General features: G+C 42.0%; 1 protein-coding gene across 2 annotated transcripts in view; it reads left to right on the top strand.

Annotated features, from left to right (window-relative positions):
- Nucleotides 1-636: 636 nt before the first annotated feature.
- Nucleotides 637-20,396, top strand: part of SLC16A10 (solute carrier family 16 member 10) — a 114,250-nt gene continuing 94,490 nt past the window's right edge. The window contains exon 1 of one of the 2 annotated variants that reach the window (XM_078054862.1): nucleotides 637-1,900. In XM_078054862.1, the coding sequence (XP_077910988.1) occupies nucleotides 1,564-1,900 (337 nt within the window). In that variant the 5' untranslated portion in view covers nucleotides 637-1,563. The remainder of the gene's footprint in view (nucleotides 1,901-20,396) is intronic. The other variant, XM_078054863.1, reaches the window with a different exon arrangement.

The following is a 20,396-nucleotide window of genomic DNA, read 5'->3' as shown; positions in this document are numbered from 1 at the left end:
CCTGTTCTTCAAGCACACCCTGCTTTCCATAGCTTAGGCAATTTTCTCTACCTAGAATGCTCTTCCCCTATCTTTGCCCACTCAAGTTACCTGTTTGATTTGGGGCTCAGCTCCATGGCGACTTGCTGTAGAAGCTCTTCTATAGTGTTTTGAAGAGAATTTTATGGTTCCATCCCACTCCTATTTGTTATATATGTATTATAATACCATCTGAGCCTCCTATTCTAACCCAGGATTTTCTCCTACTAGTTTATTAACAGGTAGAGGAAGAAATATGATCAATCACACTCATCTGTATACTCCACTGTAGTGGTGGGCACACAAAATAACTAGTATATTTTGACTTTGAAGTGAAGAATCTGAGTAACTGAGAAATTAAGAAGTGTGCTCAATATTGCATGGCTATTCTTCCTTTCTTTCACATACATTGCTGCTCCATGCTTCGGGGAGACAGAGGAGTTGAATATACGTGCTCATTTAGGTTTAAAGTGAAAACAACTGTGCTGTAGTTTAAAAGTAATGTTTTTCAGCTGTCAAAAATGTTATTTGAAGGCTTTGGTATTATGTAGTCTGCGTCTTACAAAATGGGCATCTTTTTTTTTTTTTTAAAGATTTTATTTATTTATTTGAGAGAGAGCACATGAGAGGGGGGAGGGTCAGAGGGAGAAGCAGACTCCCCGCTGAGCAGGGAGCCCGATGCGGGACTCGATCCCGGGACTCCAGGATCATGACCTGAGCCGAAGGCAGTCGCTTAACCAACTGAGCCACCCAGGCGCCCCAAAATGGGCATCCTTAATGTGCCAAGTATTTATAGGAAATTGTGTATGAAAGCAGGAGAAATAATTCAGTAAGTCCTCTTCTGACTTTCTTTTAGGTAAGCAGGTGGCATTACATAGCTTATATATTATAATTAGTAATAAGAGGTGAATGCCAAAAAGCAAAACAAAAACAAAGAGGCAATGTTAGTTTGGTTGTGAAGCTGTCAGTGAGCTAAGGCTAAAGAAGCTCCCGTACTGCTGTGTGATGACACACCCAGCCTGTACCTAGGAGGATTCGCGCTCCTTCCGTTAACACTTTGCGGCGAGGTAACCTACACATCTATGACCCCCTACTGGGTAGGAGGAGGCCTTGCCGCAGGCGCGCGCGCAGAGACGGCCACCCGCGGGCACCTGGGTCTTGGCTCCTCCAGGCGGGTGGGCCCCGCCTCCGCTCTCCTGAAGCCCAATCATCTCGAGAGTCTGGGGCACGTCCCGCTCCAGCCACGCCCCCAGCCAGCGGGGTGGGGGGCGTCTTTAAGAGCCTGCTGGCGGGCCCCCGACGCAGTGGCGGGTGCGGGGCTGTGCACTGGAGGCCCGAGTCCCTGGGCTGTGAGGTGCTCGCTCGCCTCCGCCTTCCTCCTCGCGGCAGCCTCCGCGCCCTGCGCTGACGGCCCACCCGGGGCTCCGCCGCCCTCGCCTCGGCCTCACCAGCCCGCGGGCTCGGCGCTCGGCAGCTCCTCCGCGAGCTCGCCGGGGACTCGCACCCCTCGCGCTCCCCTGGCGCCCGAGGGGGCCGCCTCGGGCCATGGTGCCCTTCCCCGAGGAGCCCGCCGCCGCGCGGGGGACGAGCGAGGCGCAGCCACCGGGCCCCGCGCCTACGGTGGGGGCCGCTCCGCTGCCCGGCGCGGGACCCTCGGACGGCCCCGAGGCGTCCGTCGAGAAGGTGGAGGTAGAGCTGACGGGGCCGGCGGGCGCTGAGCCCCCGCAGCCTCCCGAGGGCGGCTGGGGCTGGCTGGTGATGTTTGCCGCCATGTGGTGCAATGGGTCGGTGTTCGGCATCCAGAACGCCTGCGGGGTGCTCTTCGTGGCCATGCTGAAGACCTTCGGGTCCAAGGACGATGACAAGATGGTCTTCAAGACAGGTGAGGCGCGGAGCCCGCCGCGCCAGCCGGGAGTGGGGGGAGAGCGGGCACGGGGCCTCTGAGAGCATCCCGCGTGCGGAGTGTGTGTCGGCGGCGGCATGTGCGCCTCGGTGGGTGCCTGTGTGCGGGAGGGTGTGAGAGGAGGGTCTGCCCCATTGCAAACGCAGCCTGCCGCTCCAGGGGCCTCGGTATGCCTGGCTTTGTATTGGATCCAGATGTGGGGACGGTGTGTTTGGAAACAAGTCGCAGAACTTATTTGCCCAGATCTTCTTTCTAAGAGTAGGGTTTAAGAGTCTACGGTATACTTTCCTCTTAATTTTTGAAAACAAACAGAACCTTTCAAACCCAACAACATCGCACTGTGATTTTTACGGTCTCTTATGTGGCCATGACCGTTGGGTTTTCGTTCATCTGCCTCCGGGGCTGCAGAGGGGTGTCTGTGGTGAGGGGCGGCAGGGTTGGTGAGATTAAAGGGATTTATTCCAAGATCACGGGGAGTTCCGAAGGGAGCCCTGCAAGAGTCACGGTTTCGTGTTTTGTTTTGTTTTTTTTTTTTTGCGGGGGGGCAATGCGTGCCAAATATAGAAAGCATAGGAGGCAAGCCAGATCAGGGACTGGGAGGAGGAAGGTGAGGGGTTGCCCTTTCCTGTTGTGTTCTTTGTCATATTTAACCATATACGAGACTAAATGAAAAAGTGCAGACTCAACATTTTTTTTTCCCCCTGTAGGGCGTTATTGTGTGATCTCTTGACTGATAGGCAAAAAACAAGTCCAAGACCTTTTGTATAAACTCTTTTACATGCATTATTTCACTTCAACCTGCGAGGCAGGTGTTATCAACCCCATGTAGGTGAGCAAACTGAGGCTTGGTAAAATAGCGTCTTGGTGAGTAGTAGAATGGAGATAGAGCACACATCTTATGACTTAAAGGGTTAAGTGACTTCCAGTACTAAATAAGGTTCCTCCCTGCCATTGGGGAAACTTTATATGATTAATAGTCTTTTTTTTTTTTAACCTTTTCTATTTTTAGAGTGAATATTCCTTAGGTATTTAGTGTACATACAAGGAACATGCAAGACTGTTCCAACAAATTCTAAGGCAGAGGTAATGTTGGGAGTTTTAAAACCTTATATAAATAGTATTACATGTATCATTCTGCAGCTTTTCTTCTACTCTGCATTGTTTGCAGTTTATCCACATAATACCTCAATTTGAACTGGTAGCTTAAAATCTTTACATTTTAACTCAAGGTTTTCCATTGTATGAATGTATTATACTTTACTAATGCATTCTCTTTAATAGCCATTTAGATTACTTCCAAACTTAATATAAACAGTGCTGCAATGAATATTCTTGTACATTGTCTCTGCACATGTGATAATACACCATATTTAACCTGGAATTTCTGTTCCTTAAATAGCTCTTGAACTATGGTGTTTCTCAGGTCACAGTGTTAGAAATGTAATGTCCTGTATTTATTTTTAATGGAAGGCAACTGTTGTAAAGTTCAGCGGGATTGATATGCATATGCAATATTGAACAAAAAATAATTTTTTATATGAGCATTGGGTATCTGGTAGGGAAAAGCTCAAGGAGGCAGAATTGACAGTCAACATTTTCAGACTGGTTCCTTTAGCATATAGTATATTCTTGCCTGGGATTACAGATTTTTAATGCAGTTCAAACAAGACAACAGTTTGTTTACCCCTGTTCTTGCAGACTCAGGTGAGTAGGTCATTTGCTATCTGTGGGTTTTTTTCTCCTATCTTCATTTTGAGAGTGAGTGTGTGAGTGAGCAACTATTGGGGAAAGGCCATAGTTATTCCAGGGATCGGAGTTTTACAGTGTTGAAGCCTCTACCTACCTCCCATCCCCCAAATTCCTGTTGGCTACAGTATCCCAGTACTGGCCAGCTGAGGGTGGGGGAGGGGACAGGAACCTGCTCCCTTGAACTTTTTGAAGCTCTGTATTTTCATTTTTTGATGAATATCCTTCTTCATTTACTCAGTTAAATCCTGACAACTTTGTCATGTTTGTGTATGTGTGGGTGTATGTTGTATAAATAGTTATACAGGTATGCCAGTTAAATACTGAAGGTCTTTGTGCTTATCTGCATGACTGCTGTGTATGGCTGTGCCCTTGCACAAAGGTGCCCACCACAGGGTAGGTGGTGACAGAGAACCAGCCTGCGCTCTGGGTGCCTGCCTATGCACTTGTAATGGTTCTGTATAACACAGCTGCTAGATTGAGCAGTGACCTTTACTTGGATGCTATGCTATACAGAGCTGATACTGATAAATTTTAAGGTCTAAGGAAGAAAAAAGATTTAACCTCATCTGTGGAAAAAAAAAAAAGGTAACAAGATTGTCTTTAAGCCATTTAATACAGAGACCTGCGCCCCCACCCCCAACATATACAGGTGTTTCATAAAGTCCAGCCTTCACCACAGGCACTGAAGTATTTGAGAATACCTGAAGTCTGCCTGTTCAGGCTTTTTCATTTTGATATTCTGATGCTGAGTCATTTGTGATTAAACATATGCAAGCTTCAAGTACAAAGCCAAAAAATATCTGAATTGTTTAAGGCGTTTATTTTTCAAAAAGTTTTGATCCATTTTCTTTTACCTTATTTATGATTGACAATTCCAGCATTAGAGAGCCCTTAATTTTGTTTTCATTGGCTTCTTCCTAGTGATGAGCCCAAGGATACATAGGGAGGTAGTGGTGGAATGTGAATCTAGGTTTCTAAATGATGGCTCACTTTTCTTGAGAACTAACTGTGTGCCAGGCCCAGTGCAAAGAACTGTATATATTCCTATTTAAACCTTACTGCAACTCCACGTTATAGGCTTAATAAATATCTTTCTTTTCATATGTGGAAACTCAGGCTTACAGAGTAAGCAGTGGAGCCAGGATTCAACCTCACTTTTATCTGACTCCAGAAACTGGGTTTTTAATGATTGATCCTTTGCATTGGCTGGATAACCTTCTGCTAATCCAGCTTCTTTATGTTGTTGATTAATTCAAGCATTAGCAATTGATTGAGTACCATACCAGGAATTCTAGGGTTAGAAAAGAAGTCTGAAAGATTAAGGTCCCTGTTTCTTGGTCTTACTTTGCTGTCATAAAGGATTGCCAATTGTTAATGTCTCACTGAAATAGATTTTTGTAGAGGGACTTCCAATGAGAAGATAATTTCATATGGCATTCAGCTGAAGTATGGGGTTTCTTTTGAAGAACGATGTTCCTTTAGACTGATCCATGGTATGATGATGTTTCCAGACAGAACTGAAAAGGAGCCTTTCTCAGGCTCTCTTCAGGGCTATCTTTTTTAGTTTTATTTATTTATTTGAGAGAGAGCGAGAGAGATCACAGAGGGAGAGCGAGAAGCAGACTCACCACTGAGCGGAGAGCCCGATGCAGGGCTCGATCCCAGAATCCCGGGATCATGACCTGAGCTGAAGGCAGAGGTTTAACCGACTGAGCCACCCAGGCGGCCCTCTTCAGGGTTACCTTAACTCTTTCAATGCAACTGATGATCTACCCGAAACTTCTCAGGAAAGGCCCTGAAGACTTTCATTCACACTAAGCTATAGGTTAGTTTATACATCTTAATGTTACTCCTTATTCATTCTACAAACGTTTACCAAGTTTCTGACCCTCTCTGTGCTGGGCACTGGAGATGGTAACTGAAAGAAACAAGGTCCGCAGTTCCCAAGGATTTTTTGATCTGCTGTGGGATACAAATGAGTAAACAGAATATTTCCCTGAGGCATTTGTAATATATCAGGACTAAATCTTATTTTTTTTTTTTTAAGATTTTATTTATTTATTTGACAGAGAGAGACAGCGAGAGAGGGAACACAAGCAGGGGGAGCGGGAGAGGGAGAAGCAGGCTTCCCGCCGAGCAGGGAGCCCGATGCGGGGCTCAATCCCAGGGTCCTGGGATCATGACCTGAGCCAAAGGCAGACCCTTAACGACTGAGCCACCCAGGCACCCCAGGACTAAATCTTACTTTAAAAAGCTGAAATTCTAAGGAAATTCCCGTGAATGGTGGTGGCTGGGAAAGGCATTTGATGGCCTCTTTGTCTATGGTAATAAATCTTACTTTGTGAATTTAGGACTCTGGAAAAGGGAAGCAAGCTGAACTACAAGTTAGGCAGCGGAACGAGTGAAAATTGTTGAGTGCCTCACAGCCCCGCTGTGTTGTCCTAGCTGCCAGTGACGTGATCCTCAGAGATAAGCCTCACACGTAGTGCTGCATCAGAGGGAGCAGGCTGAACTTGAGTTGTCTCTTTTCAGTTAAACTTTTACCTGTTCACATGGGTACAGGTAAATCAGATGCTTTGGGGAAAACTAAAACAGTTACTACAGTTAACTGGAACGTATTTTCCCTTAGAAATCACAAGTGTGCTGGATATTAGAAAACCCATTTTTAGTTCCTTCATGGAACTGATAAAGAATTAAGGGTTCTTTTATCTTCAAATACAGCGCTATGGACACTCTGGGATCTTACTAGGGTATTAATCTCATTTACTTATCTGTTTTCTTCTGGAAGAAAGAGAAATATTTTAATGGTATATTCACTTTTAAAATATATTTATTTAAAACAAATATGTTTTCAGAATCAGTATTTAGTGTAGTTAATGATATCCTTTTGAAGATATTATGTCTTTGTGGTCCAGAGGCTTGGTCAAGTAGACTCTTGCTTCTTTCAGTAATTTCCAAATTGTGTTCTTTAATAGCCTTTCTTTAAAGTGGAGGTCTATGGTTAAATAAGTTTGGGAAACACTGCATGTTATCCTCCAGTCTTGGGTATTTAAAGTACAAATCAAGGTATTAAAAATTCAGTAGTTTTAAAGATTTTATTTATTTGACAAAGACACAGCGAGAGAGGGAACACAAGCAGGGGGGGTGGGAGAGGGAGAAGCAGGCTTCCCACGGAGCAAGGAGCCCGATGCAGGACTTGATCCCAGGACCCTGGGATCATTACCTGAGCCGAAGGCAGACGCTTAACCGACTGAGCCACCCAGGTGCCCCAAAATTCAGTAGTTTTAAAGAAAAGTAGATCAAAAAGGTCCCAAAAGGGAGGCTCTCTGGCTACAATCTTTGATGCAACTTTGCCTTCCCTATATGAGGTAGATTGCTCTTCAGACAGTTACAGTCACAAAGTAGGATTTTCAATACCATTTAGGGAACAATGCATCTTGTAACATCTCTCAATATAGTCCTGCTGGCACCTCTGAAACTTCAAGTCAGTTCATGCTCTTGAAGGTTTTTTATTTATTTATTTATTATTTTTTTAAAAGATCTTATTTATTTATTTGACAGAGAGAGAGCGAGAGAGGGAACACAAGCAGGGGGAGCGGGAGAGGGAGAAGCAGGCTTCCCGCGGAGCAGGGAGCCCGATGTGGGGTTCAATCCCAGGACCCTGGGACCATGACCTGAGCCAAAGGCAGACGCTTAACGACTGAGCCACCCAGGCGCCCCGTCTTGAAGGTTTTTTAAAAAAAGTTTTCACATTTACATTTATGCTGATATCTACACACTGCAGTTTTTTGCTACACCTAAACTTATAGGAAGTTGATTATAGTTCAGAACCAAACTGCTATGTCTTGTCTTTATGCTAAGGGCTGTGTGTGTGTGTGTGTGTGTGTGTGTGTGTGTGGAAAGCTGCCTGTATAACTAATAATTTCTATATCCTAGGAAGGTTTTTAATGTTTTGTTGAACTGACTACGGTGAATGAACAATCTGGTTCATGGTTCAATACATCTTTTGCTATAAGAAAAATGCCTGTTATTTGCACTGGAAGAGGTTGAAAACTAAGAGAACTCACTTATGGCTGTTATGCTTGAATCTCCTTTGTTCTCCTCCATCTTAAAACATCCAATCTTATATTACATGTAAATTCACCTGGACTGGCTGTTACAGTAGGTCATTAGATCACAAAAATGATTTCAGGATTTTGGAATAATAAAGGAGTACGATGTGAGCATTTTGTACTCCATTTCCAAAATGTTTCTGAATTCAGAGCGAGATGAAACAGTGTGAGTAGTATATAATGAATTCTGATCAAATACAATAATGAGTATTCCTGTGGGTGTTTTATCATGGAACTTTTATCAATAAAATTAACTGCTCAAAGAATGAAATCAATCAAAAATAAAAGCATACCAGAATTACTTCAGGAAGGGTTTTGAGGTATCTTTTAGAATAAATTGTACTCTCTGCTCTTATTGTGATTTGTTACATCTTTTTGTATGGATTCTTATTGAATCCATATTGCAATTCCTTGAGGCTTCATCCCAGGCCATGTACTTGGCTTCACTTTTCCTATCTTCCTTGGGTGTCTCACACACCCCATGGCTCCAGCCACTCTCTTAGGGTTGTTAATTCCAAATTTCTTCTCTGTGTTCATGACCCGTATTTATTATATCTGGACAGTTCCATTTGGATATACAGGTATATCATACTCAAAATGAATGCATTTTTTTTAGCCACCCCATACAATCTTCTGCCACCAAAAACAACAGCCCACTTGTAAATAAACCTATCCTTTCTTCTGAATTTTCTCGGTGCCTGACACCTCATGTTGAATTCATCTTCTTATTTCTCCCTTTTCCTATTTTGTTAAACTAGACAAAATCCTTTTACATTTACCTCCTAAATGCCTCATAAATCAATCCCTTTCTTTCCTTTAGTGCTGTCTTAATTCATGCCTTCATTAATGCCTCAATTATTGTCCTAATGCTTTAACTGGTCCCTCTGTCCTCAGTTATGCACGAGTGATTTCTCTAAAACATAGCACCATATCATTGTTCTGTTTAAAGGCATCGGTGATACTTACTACTACGTACACCAGAAGCCTTCAAGTTCTGGCCCTTTCCTGACCTGTTAGCCTTGCCTCTCACCTCTTTCCCTTCCTCTTTGTGCTCTGGCCACGCTGAACGCTACACTTTTCCGAACTTATTTGCCTCTACGCAAAAGATATTAGTGTGTATTAGTGTGCCACTCCTCTCTTCAGTGTGGTGGTTAATCCTTGTAAGATTCTGATGAAATTGTTGGCCATTTTATTCCTTTTGTCATAACCATGGGACAAAACAATGATTTTATACAACTGTTGTTACATTTTTGATGCACTTGGAACATTTGGGGGGAATAGCATGAATTCAAATGAGTTATGAATTAAGATTAAAGTGGAAGACAGAGGGGTGCCTGGCTGGTTCAGTCAGTAGAGCATGTGACTCTTGATCTCCTAGTGGTGAGGTTGAGCCCCATGTTGGGGTTAGAGAGTGCTTACAAAAACAAAACAAAAAACAAAAACTAAAAAACAAAAACAAACCTGAAGGTGGAAGACAGAGAACCTAATTGCAACCTATTCTAATCTACCATTCTGTGAGTGGCATTTTAAGGATAATTCATATTTAAATGATAATTTGCGTAGTCCTTTATCCTAAAGAGCTTTCATATACATTCATATATATTCATACATTGTTTTTTAGGTAGGCTTGTAGTGTGCTGTTACTTCCATTTATAGATAGGAAAGTTGGAACTTGAACAGTTTAGGGTTGCGGCACATGATATCAGTATTTACATCTATTATGTTGAATTTAAGAGCATCTTTTCAGCTGGGTAAAAATTTGTACTTGTGTTAAAGTTGTCCTGAAGTGTAGAACCCTGCCTTTTTTCTGCCTTGAAACTATTTTCTGCATATTACCTATATATTCTCTAGAACCTTAATAGTATCTTCTACCCAAGTTATCAGAAATCCTGGGAAGTTGCTTTTGGAATAGAATTCCATTTAGAGTTATTACAATCCAATCAGAGATCTGATCTCATATTCAAATTAAACAAACAAACCTTAACAAATCAAACTAACTCCCAAACACTCCTTGAACAGTTGGCTCACCACGGCTCTGAGCACCAGCCTAGCCTGGTGCCGCTCATGAACCGTGGTGTTTTTCTTGGCAGTGATTCAGAATGAGCAACTCCAGCACTCCTGGGGAGTGTGCAAACCCACCACACAAGAGCCAGTCCCTCTGAGACTGGAGTGATGGAGGAAAGCAGTACTTTCACATGGACATGTACCAGATGTGTGTGATCATACTTTCTTTCTTCAGTAACAACAGAAATAACTCCCCATCTTGCCTATAGGAACTAGAGCTAAAAGAACTGAGGAGGGCGCCTGGGTGGCTCAGTTGGTTAAGCGACTGCCTTCGGCTCAGGTCATGATCCTGGAGTCCCTGGATCGAGTCCCGCATCGGGCTCCCTGCTCAGCAGGGAGTCTGCTTCTCCCTCTGACCCTCCCCCTCTCATGTGCTCTCTGTCTTTCTCTCAAATAAATAAATAAATAAATAAATAAAATCTAAAAAAAAAACACTGAGGAAATGATGTGCCTTATTTCCAAGTTGTAAGTCTTTTTTCATTTCATTAATTTTTAGTTATGGGGATACATATGAAATACAGATGTGAAATAATGCATACAGACCAAAGCTGTGTTTCTGCTTAAATTAAGTCTGGAGAGGTGTATGGGTCTGAGAAGGCAGGACATTTCCCCCCCCCCCCCGAGGAGCATATTAGAAGTTCCACAGAAGTACATTTAGTTCATTTTCATTTTTTTACAGAATTTATTTGAGAGAGAGAGAGCACACTCGAGCAGGGGGGAGGGGCAGAAGAAGAGGGAGAAGCAGGCTCCCTGCTGAGCAGGGAGCCCAGTGTGGGGCTCAATCCCAGGACCCTGGGATCATGACCTGAGCCAAAGACAGATGCCTAACCGACTGAGCCACCGAGGCGCCCCAAGGCACATTTAGTTTAAAAAAGCATAGTCAAGATTATAATTTTGTATTTAAAAAACAGAAAAAGAATCCTAATTATTTCCATTATACAACTAAAAGGAAAGTGACAAAATCTTGGCGGTGGATAAATACAGAAGCATGTCTTTATCTTCTGAATATTAGGGTTTCTCACTTGAAGGGTAAACTACCCTTGGAGGTGTGCATTAAAGTTTTCAAGGATTATGAGACTTCTATGTTTATCAAGAGGGAACAATGTTGGTCAGAAATGCTGCTCTCCCATAAGAAGGAGAATCACTGACTAGAGTTTATGCATTGGTCTGTTGTTCAGCTATTACTTTTTTTTTTTTTGCTGAAGAGTAAATTTTTTTTAAGATTTTATTTATTTATTTGACAGAGAGACACAGCAAGAGAGGGAACACAAGCAGGGGGAGTGGGAGAGGGAGAAGCAGGCTTCCCGCTGAGTGGGGAGCCCGATGCAGGGCTTGATCCCAGGACCCTGGGATCATGACCTGAGCCGAAGGCAGACGCTTAATGACTGAGCCACCCAAGTGCCCCACTAAAAAATAAATTGCATAAGAGGTGTTCTGTATGTATTCAGAGAGTCAAAATTTATTCTTGTGACAAACTTAGACTGAATCCAAAACTAATTCTGAGCTATGCTTTATAAAAACAGAAAACCACTACTCATTAAATGGAGATATTTCTGGACTCTTCTGGGTAGATTGGTATTAATGCCAAGTCGAGTGGGTTAGTCTGGTGACTTTTTAATAGTAAAAACCTTTTCATCTTGCTTAATTATCCTTTTTATTAGTTTTGACTTCATGTTCCAGTTTGCAAATGGCAGCATCTCAAAGGATTCACATTTGTCAATAGTTGTTTAAACAACGTTATTCCACAAAGTTAATTGATGTTTTAGTGCAGATGGGGGCAGAATGTTGCCATTGTTCTATACTAATGTAACACTCAAACTTTGGCAGCAACACCCCCAACTCCATAGTTATCCTTGAGTGCCATGTTTTTGGATTTCTTACTTTCTGTTGGTTTGTCTGTGGCTTCTAAGTTTTCCATGTTGAACAAGTGTTACTTTTATAATAAAAATGTTAATATTAAAAGTAATTCATTATTAGCATTAGAAATATTAACTTTCATGACTATAATAGTAAACTTGCCCTGAGAATAAGTTGTTTTGTAGGAATAAGTGATAGATGTATGGAGTTTTAGTTGTACGTGTTAGGTTTTATCTCTTTCTACTCAGAGAAAAATGTTAATTATGGAATAGGCTGGAAATGGAAAGCCAAGGAATACCAAACTAATTCTTTTACTTTAAATTTATAACAGATACATATATACAGATGTTCTTGCATGTGTATAGAGGTCGTTAGTACAGAGCCACAATCTCTTATCTGAAACTCTTGGGGCCATATATCTTTGGGGTTCAGATTTTTTTGGATTTTAAAAAAGTAAACTGTTACATACATCTCAATTTTTTAACACCCTACAGGGCAATCTGAGGCAGCACCCTGTAATCAAATACATTGATATTTCTGCAGCAAAATCTATGGGTATTCAGAGCAAGTAGATGAATAAAGACCATAAATAGTCTCATGTCAGTTCAGATTATATTTTGCTTCCAAGTGAGTGTTGATACCATCTTACAAAAAACTTTTGTTTTCAGTTTCTCAGTGAACATTCTTTTTAAGGTACATTTTTCTATACCACATAGTATCCCTACTTAAGGTTTTCAGTAAGTGTGGCCTTCTGCCATACTGCTGCATCCTAGATTACTAACCAGGCCTCCTTTGCTGGATGTTTGAATTGCAGGCAGTGTTATGCAATATAAGTATCCTATCTGTATACATCTTTTTTTTTTTTTTTTTTAACATTTTGTTTTTTTATTTTTTTTAAAGATTTTATTTATTTGACAGAGAGAGAGATAGCGAGAGCAGGAACACAAGCAGGGGGAGTGGGAGAGGGAGAAGCAGGCCTCCCGCGGAGCAGGGAGCCCGATGTGGGACTCGATCCCAGGACCCTGGGATCATGACCTGAGCCGAAGGCAGACGCTCAATGACTGAGCCACCCAGGTGCCCCTATCTGTATACATCTTTGAACAAAGAAATTGTTTTTGCTTCCTTGGGATATATGTCCAAAAGTGAGATTACTGGTTCAAAGGGTATGAACAATTTTATAACACTTGTTACACATTGCCAGATTGTTCTTTAGAAAACTTAAAGCAGTTTACTGTGCACCAGCAATATATTGGCTTCCTGAAAACCCTACCAATGTTAAGTTTAATTTTTATTAGTATTTGCTAATTTGATAAGTGTCAATACTATTTTTAAAAATTATATTTCATTGCTTTTAGGGCTATGTGTTTTCCCAGTTTTTGAGCCCTTTAGAAGCAGCAAAATGTCCTGGCAATTGTATATAATATCTGGAAATACAAGAGGACACATACCAGTAAATATGTTAGAGTAAATTTGTTACCACAAGTGGGAATACTAGGAAGACCTGAGATTATTTTTGTTTTTAGATTCTCACCTGACACACCTAGCAGGTGGGGTACATCCTTGTTGCCATTCCTGTGCTCTCAGGACAGATGTTGATCAAGGCCTTCTTTTGGGGTTAAACGTGGGGATGGAAATGAACCATCTGGAGATTTGGCTGGAAGGACTTCCTGACTCTTCAGGGTGACACCTTGTCCTTGAGAAGATCAAGTCTGCAAGAGCAGCCCTGTCTCATTCTATGTGCTATCGTCTTGTCTCTGCCGCCTCCTGACCCAGCAATTCAGTTGAAAATAGCTTTAATTAATTAATTTGGGTGTATGTGTGCTTAAAAAATGTTTCCCTTTTATTTTTAAAAAGATATAGAAATCATTTCATTTATCGAGCACAGACTATGTAGTAGGAGTCATGCAGGAAATGAATAAATTTGACGTATTCCATACACGAGAGGTTATGAGAGGAGGCAAAAACGTAAATAACTCTAAGGCAATATGCTACACATGTTAAACGCAGTACGAATAAGATACAAGATTTTTTTTTTTTTTTTTTTTGATACAAGATTTTAGGGGAAGGCCAAATGACTTCTGAGCTGATCAGGCAAGGCTTCATGGAGGTAGCTTTTGAGTTCGGCTTTAAAGTATCACTAGATTCTTCAGCAGATTTAGCAGGTAGAGGTATTTCAGGTAGAGTGCGATGCCTAGGCAAAGGCTAGGAGACAGCCTAATAATGGATGTTTTACTGTGCTTTACTCTATATTTTATCTATCCCATAATTATATGATATAACTGCTATTATGATTATCATGTTTTAGATAGGCACCTAAGGCTAGTGAGCAGTGGGGGCTGGATTTGAGCTTAAGTCTCTTGCATCAGGACCCAGGCTCTTTATACCTGAGTACACACTGGACTTATTTAGTGAATGCAAGCTGTTTGGTTTGCCTAGAGCCAGGATATGTATGTAAGGAAAGTCACAGAAGATAAGGCTGGAAGAGAATGGTGGAGCTAGGGAATGGAAGGTTTGAATGCCGAGTTAAGAAGTTTGGACGTGATTTAATAGAGAGGCAATGGGAAGATATTGAAGGGATCTGAAGTATTGCCTTAAAAAGATGTGACTAGGTTGCAGAGGGAAATAGGAGGAACTCCAATTATAAAGTCGTTGGCTGAGAGCTGGGTGAGATTTGAGGCACAGTAGTTGAAATGGGATGGAAGGGACAGATGTGAGACATTTTAAAGGATAGACTGAGGGAATTTTAGCAGATGTTGGGTGTAGAGAGTCACATGGAAGCAGAGATGATGCCTGCATCTGGAGTCTGCATTAAGACTTTTGAACTGGGAGCCCCACATTTTCATCCTGTAGACAGTTGTGGATGTAGACACTGTCAGGACCAGGGGCAAGAGGAGGAGGAATTGACAGGGAAAGACTGACTCAGATGTTAGACATTTGAGTGTTAAATGCTAGCAGGACATCAGGGGATGATGTCAAGCAGATAACTGGAAATGCAAACCTGGAACCTCAGAGTGAAGCTGAAGCCGGAGGTAGAGCTTTGGAAAGAGCACGTGCCTCTAAGGGGAACATGATAAGAGAAACCCAGAAATTCTGTCTCAAGCAGACCTGGGGGTTGCTCCTAAGGAGTTTAGTTAGTGTCCATTGAAATCATCTTATTTAAAAGTAACAAAACTTCGGGATGCCTGGGTGGCTCAGTTGGTTAAAGCGTCTGCCTTCGGCTCAAGGTCATGATCCCAGATCCAGTCCTGCATTGGGCTCCTTGCTCAGTGGGGAGCCTGTTTCTCCCTCTGCCTGCTGCTTCCCCTGCTTGTGCTCGCTAACTGTCTCTCTCTCTGTCTGACAAATAAATAAATAAAATCTTAAAAAAAAAAAGTAACAAAACTTCATTCCTTTAAAAAGTCTTTCTAGCATTTAGAGTTTTCTTATTCAGATCTGCAACTTCCCAAAGGTTAGAATTGTATTATTATCATTGTCTTAAGTATTTCCAAAGTGTCGTCCTAAGACTTATTTTTTTTCCCCTGTAGTTTAGCACAATCTCTAAGGCTATTGGCATTTACTCTTTCTTTCATCCGTGATGTGTTAAGCTAGTCTGTAAGTCTTATATTCAAGGTGTTCTAGACCAAGAGACTATGAGAATAGCTTAGAATAGTTTTAATTAATTTATGTAGTTCAAATTTAAATGTAAAGTATTGACGGTGGTCGAAAACCCATTCAACAGGCAGATGTTATCTTGTAGATCCGTCTTCACAGAGTTTGGTAACTGAGTCAGCTACTTCATTTACAATTCATAATGAAAACAGCTAACTCTTTTCAGTGTAGGCTCCCTTTTTAAAAAATTGTCTAGGAAGACTAGGAAACTAGTATAAATGAATTTAAGTTCTCTGACTAGGAGTAGGGTGGAATATTGTGCAGTTTGTTAAGAAATAGGACTGACTTGTAATTCCGTCACACTAGACCTCTGAGGTTTGGCAGGGAGGGGAGGAGGTGTCCACATGTGCTCGCTGGCCGGGAATGGAGTTGGTCCTAATTCAGGTAATAAACGGCTGTCTGGCTACACCCAGGTGTATTTTGCCTTAGTTTTGTGTCACATAGCATAGCAGCGAGACTCCAGCAAGACAGTAGAAGGTCATTGTGCTTTTGGATGCATAAAGCACCACCGATACGTCAAACAGTATTGTTATTGAGCAGCTTGGCACAGAGCCAATACGTGGGCGTGTGTGTTGACTCACGTGCTGTGCTGTAATCTCTCAGAACTCGGTCCTGAATTGCTCTCCTGTGATTCAAGCCCAGCTGAAGGTGTTGGAAGTGCAGTGACCCTGGTGGGAGAACCTGTAAGCGCAGGGGGCGGATGAAAGGGAATTGATAGTTGTGTAAGAAGAGGCTATCTGCCTTTTTGGGTAAGACACTCTTACCTTTCCAGTAACTGTTTTGTTTTTAATGTCATTTGACTTCATTTACAAGGTCTGTATTAAAACAAATGTCCGGGTCTAATGCAGTCTTTTGACCGTGCTTGTCTCCTGTTGTGCTCGCTAGGATGACCTGAAGTACTAGTTTGCTGACAAGTACATTTGATATCTAGTGCTTATGGAGAGGGGAGGAAAAGGGAAGTCCAACGAAAGCACTTTTTCCTCAGAGTTTGATAAACAGAAGCCATGCAGTCTTTTAAATCCCATGGCAATACACCGGGCAGAAAAAGACTTGCTAATAGCAAAGGTCAGGAATCACAAAATAGCAGTGTAGGTTTTTGGTATTGACTTCAAAACACACTGTTTTCTATAACTTTGCATTCATTTGTTATAGGTATGCTGTTATAGTTTTGTATATGTGGTAGTTGTTTCTTGTAACTTTGATTAGAAAACAGATAATGAGTTACTTAAATCAAAAGGCAGACTATTACTCTTTTTGGAAAAAAAATCTAGTAAAAGTAATGCTTAATCCAATTAATCTGTCTTCTTCCTCTAATTCATCATGATAACTTCAGGTGTCTGGTGGCAACTGAGAATTGTTATGGAAAAATGTCAAGGCAATGTAATCCCCATTATTTATGGTCCCTTAAGAGGATAAATTAATCATTGGTCACTAATCTTTGGATAATTACTCTATTTAGCTGGAAATATCCTTAATTTTTTGGAAAGCAAGTCAGTGAGTTAGTAGAACTGTCAAAATTGATCAGCTTTTCTAAGTCTAATAATAAGTACACGGAAACTAGTTGCCTGCAACCCTTTCTGTCCTGCACTGTAGCATGATCATCCTAAAACCCTGGCCACTGTAAATGGAACAACAGGAACACCTATTAATACACAACCTTGTGGTTTTCAGGTGGGCATACAAAGCCTGTTAGTTGAGGATTAACATAGTTGCCATAACAGGTAAAGGCTTGTGACCTGTGTATGTGGTTTTGGTTATTAGAATTAGGCAAGTTAATTACATTATAACATTGGCTAGAATATAGGTTGTTAGGAAGTGAGTCTTTTGGGGACAGCAATTACATTGACTTGTGCATTGAATAAATATTTTGAAGAAGTCAACTTTAAGTACTGTATTAGATGCTAGGGATGGGGATGGGAATAAAGAAAGGTGTACGTTTCAGTGCCAAAGGAATAAAAAAAAAAAAAAGAGGAAGTCTTAGCCTTGTGTTTTGAGCATGGGTAAAGTGTCTCAAATGCAGACTAGTATTCACTTTTTGGAGTTTGAGGTCCTCATTCATGAGGTTCCCAAAGAATCTTTATATTTAAGAGTAAATGAGGGGCGCCTGGGTGGCTCAGTTGTTAAGCGTCTGCCTTCAGCTCGGGTCATGATCTCAGGGTCCTGGGATTGAGCCCCGCATCGGGCTCCCTGCTCAGCGAGCGGGAAGCCTGCTTCTCCCTCTCCCACTCCCCCTGCTTGTGTTCCCTCTCTTGCTGTGTCTCTCTGTCAAATAAATAAATAAAAATCTTTAATAAAAAAAAGAGTAAATGAGGTTATGTGGGTGGAATCAGAGACACTACTTATTTATCACAATCAAAGTAATGCCATTTTGATGATAAAATTCACCTGTGTATGTTACAAATTGTTGCTTTTACAAGGTTTCTGGAAACAAAACAATTCTGCTAAGTGTTGTTTCCAGTCACTAGAGAAGGATTTGTGTCATTATGGAAACATAAGACTATATGTGGGACTGGCTGACTATTTTAAAAAAAATTTTTTTTAAGATTTTTAATTTTATTTTATTATTTATTTGACAGAGAGAGAGACAGCGAGAGAGGGAACACAAGCAGGGGGAGTGGGAGAGGAAGAAGCAGGCTTCCCGCTGAGCAGGGAGCCTGATGTGGGGCTCAATCCCAGGACCCTGGGATCATGACCTGAGCCGAAGGCAGACGCTTAATGACTGAATCACCCAGGCGCCCCGGGACTGACTGACTTTAGAACCAAAATGTAAGTTAGGACTTTAGAAAACAATTGAAGGCTTAGAAAAAAAAATTTTTTTTAAAGATTTTATTTACTTGACAGAGAGAGACAGCGAGAGCAGGAACACAAGCAGGGGGAGTGGGAGAGAGAGAAGCAGGCTTCCTGGCAAGCAGGGAGCCTGATGCGGGGCTCGATCCCAGGACCCTGGGATCATGACCTGAGCCGAAAGCAGACACTTAACGACTGAGCCACCCAGGCACCCCGAAGGTTTAGAAGTATTAACTGGGACACATTTTAGAAGGCTCATTTTTTTAAAAAAAATATTTATTTATTTTAGAGAGCGAGGGCATGGGGGAGGGGCAAAGGGAGAGAGAGGATCTCAAGGAGACTCCTCCGTGAGCACGCAGCCCAATGTGGGGCTCAGTCTCACGACCCTGAGTTCATTACCTGAGCCAAAATCAAGAGTTAGACACTTAACCAACTGAGCCACACAGGCGCCTTGGTTCAATTAATTTTTCTAAAATCCAGCTTTATTGAGGGATAATTTCATATAAAATTCAGCAATTTTAAGTCTACAATTTGATGAGTTCTGACAAATGCATACAGTCATGAACCACAATCACAATCATGATCGAGCCTTTCCATCACCCACAAGATGTTCTCTTGTGTCTCTTTCCAGTCAGTCTTCCCCTTTATCCTGGCCCCTGGCAACGACTGATCTGCTTTCTGTCACTATGGTTTTGTTTGTTCTAAAATTTTGTGTAAATAGAATCATACAGTTTTTTCTTTGTCTCTAGTGCTCACTCAGCATGATGGTTTTGAAGATTCACCCATGTTGTTGCATATATTAGTAGTTCATTTCTTTTTATTGCTGAGTAGTATTCCTTTGTATGCCTGTACTACAATTTTTATCCATTCACCCTTTTTTTAAAAAATTTTATTTATTAGGGTGGGGGGGGAGAGAGAGAGCCAGAGAGAGAGCGTGAGCACAAGAAGGGGGAGCGGCAGACAGAGGGAGAAGTGGGCTCTCCACTGAGCAAGGAGCCCAATGTGGGACTTGATCCCAGGACCCTGAGATCGTGACCTGAGCCAAAGGCAGATGCTTAACCGACTGAGCCACCCAGGCGTCCCTCCATTCACATCTTGATGGACTTTTGGGTGTCTAGTTTTTGCCTATTATGAGTAGTGCTGCTTTGAACATTTGTGTGCAGTTACCTATGTTTTCATGTCTCCTGTGCACCTTAATTTATACTTATCTGAACTTTTAAATTTCACAAGAGGATGATATTTATTTTTTTTAATTAAAAGAAATTGTGACTGAGGAGGTGAAACAGTGGAGGACTCTGGAAAGACAGATTTTTCACTTGGGTAATTGGGTGAATGGTGGTATTCCCAATCAAGAGAGTCAAATATGGCTGAAATTTACTTTTTTTTAAAGATTTATTTATTTTTGAGAGAGAGCGAACACAAGTGTGTGCGCCCGAGCGGGGGAGGGGCAGAGGGAGAGAGAGAGAAGCAGACTTCCTGCTGAGCTTGGAGCCCAACCAGGATTCTATCCCATGACCCTGAGATCATGACCTGAGCCAAAGTCAAGAGTTGGATGCTTAACTGAGCCACGCAAGCACCCCTGAAATTTCCTATTTTTGAAAAAGACTGGAGAGGGTCCATTGAAATGAGTCCATGGGAAATCACTGATGACTTTAGCTAGCTTAAACTCATTGGTGTGGGTGGAGGTGAGTGGGGCTTGATTAGTTTGTGGCGCAGTGAATGGGGAGTAGAGATGGGGGGTGGGGGCTGAGAAGTAACAAGAGGAGAAATAGGGTGGTAGCTAGAGGAGGATTAGCATCAGGGGAGGTAATAATTAACTTTATAAAAGATGGGAGTAGCTTGAGCGGGAGCCTGTAGAGAGGGAGATGGTTACCAAGCGCGAATGAATAGAGTAAGGTTCATGAGCAAGTCAGATAAGGAATCCAAGCACTGCTGGTGGTGCTGGTAGGGGGGCGGGGGGGTGGGGGTTGCCAGAGGTACCACTGATTCCGGACCTGGAGAGAAGGAAGTAAAAACAGGAGCAAATGGAGGTAGGATTGCTGAGGATCAGGAAGCTAAAGGGGCTTTTGTTTTCTCTGAGAAGTTATTTGTTAAGTGTCATGTATTGGGGTAGAGGGGCGGATCTGAAGAGAGTGGCAGAGGTTTGGGAGCTGAGAAGTGAGAAGAAAAAGGAATGATAACAGCTCTGAGAACTCAACCAAGATAGGAAAATGTGAATGTGTGGTGAAACCAGTTTCCAAGATTGTGGCTTTTTCTGC

The sequence above is a fragment of the Halichoerus grypus genome, chromosome 9, assembly GCF_964656455.1.
Source record: "Halichoerus grypus chromosome 9, mHalGry1.hap1.1, whole genome shotgun sequence".
Taxonomy (NCBI): Eukaryota; Metazoa; Chordata; class Mammalia; order Carnivora; family Phocidae; genus Halichoerus; species Halichoerus grypus.
Note: the sequence above shows the minus strand (reverse complement) of the source record. Positions and strands in the feature narration are given on the sequence as shown.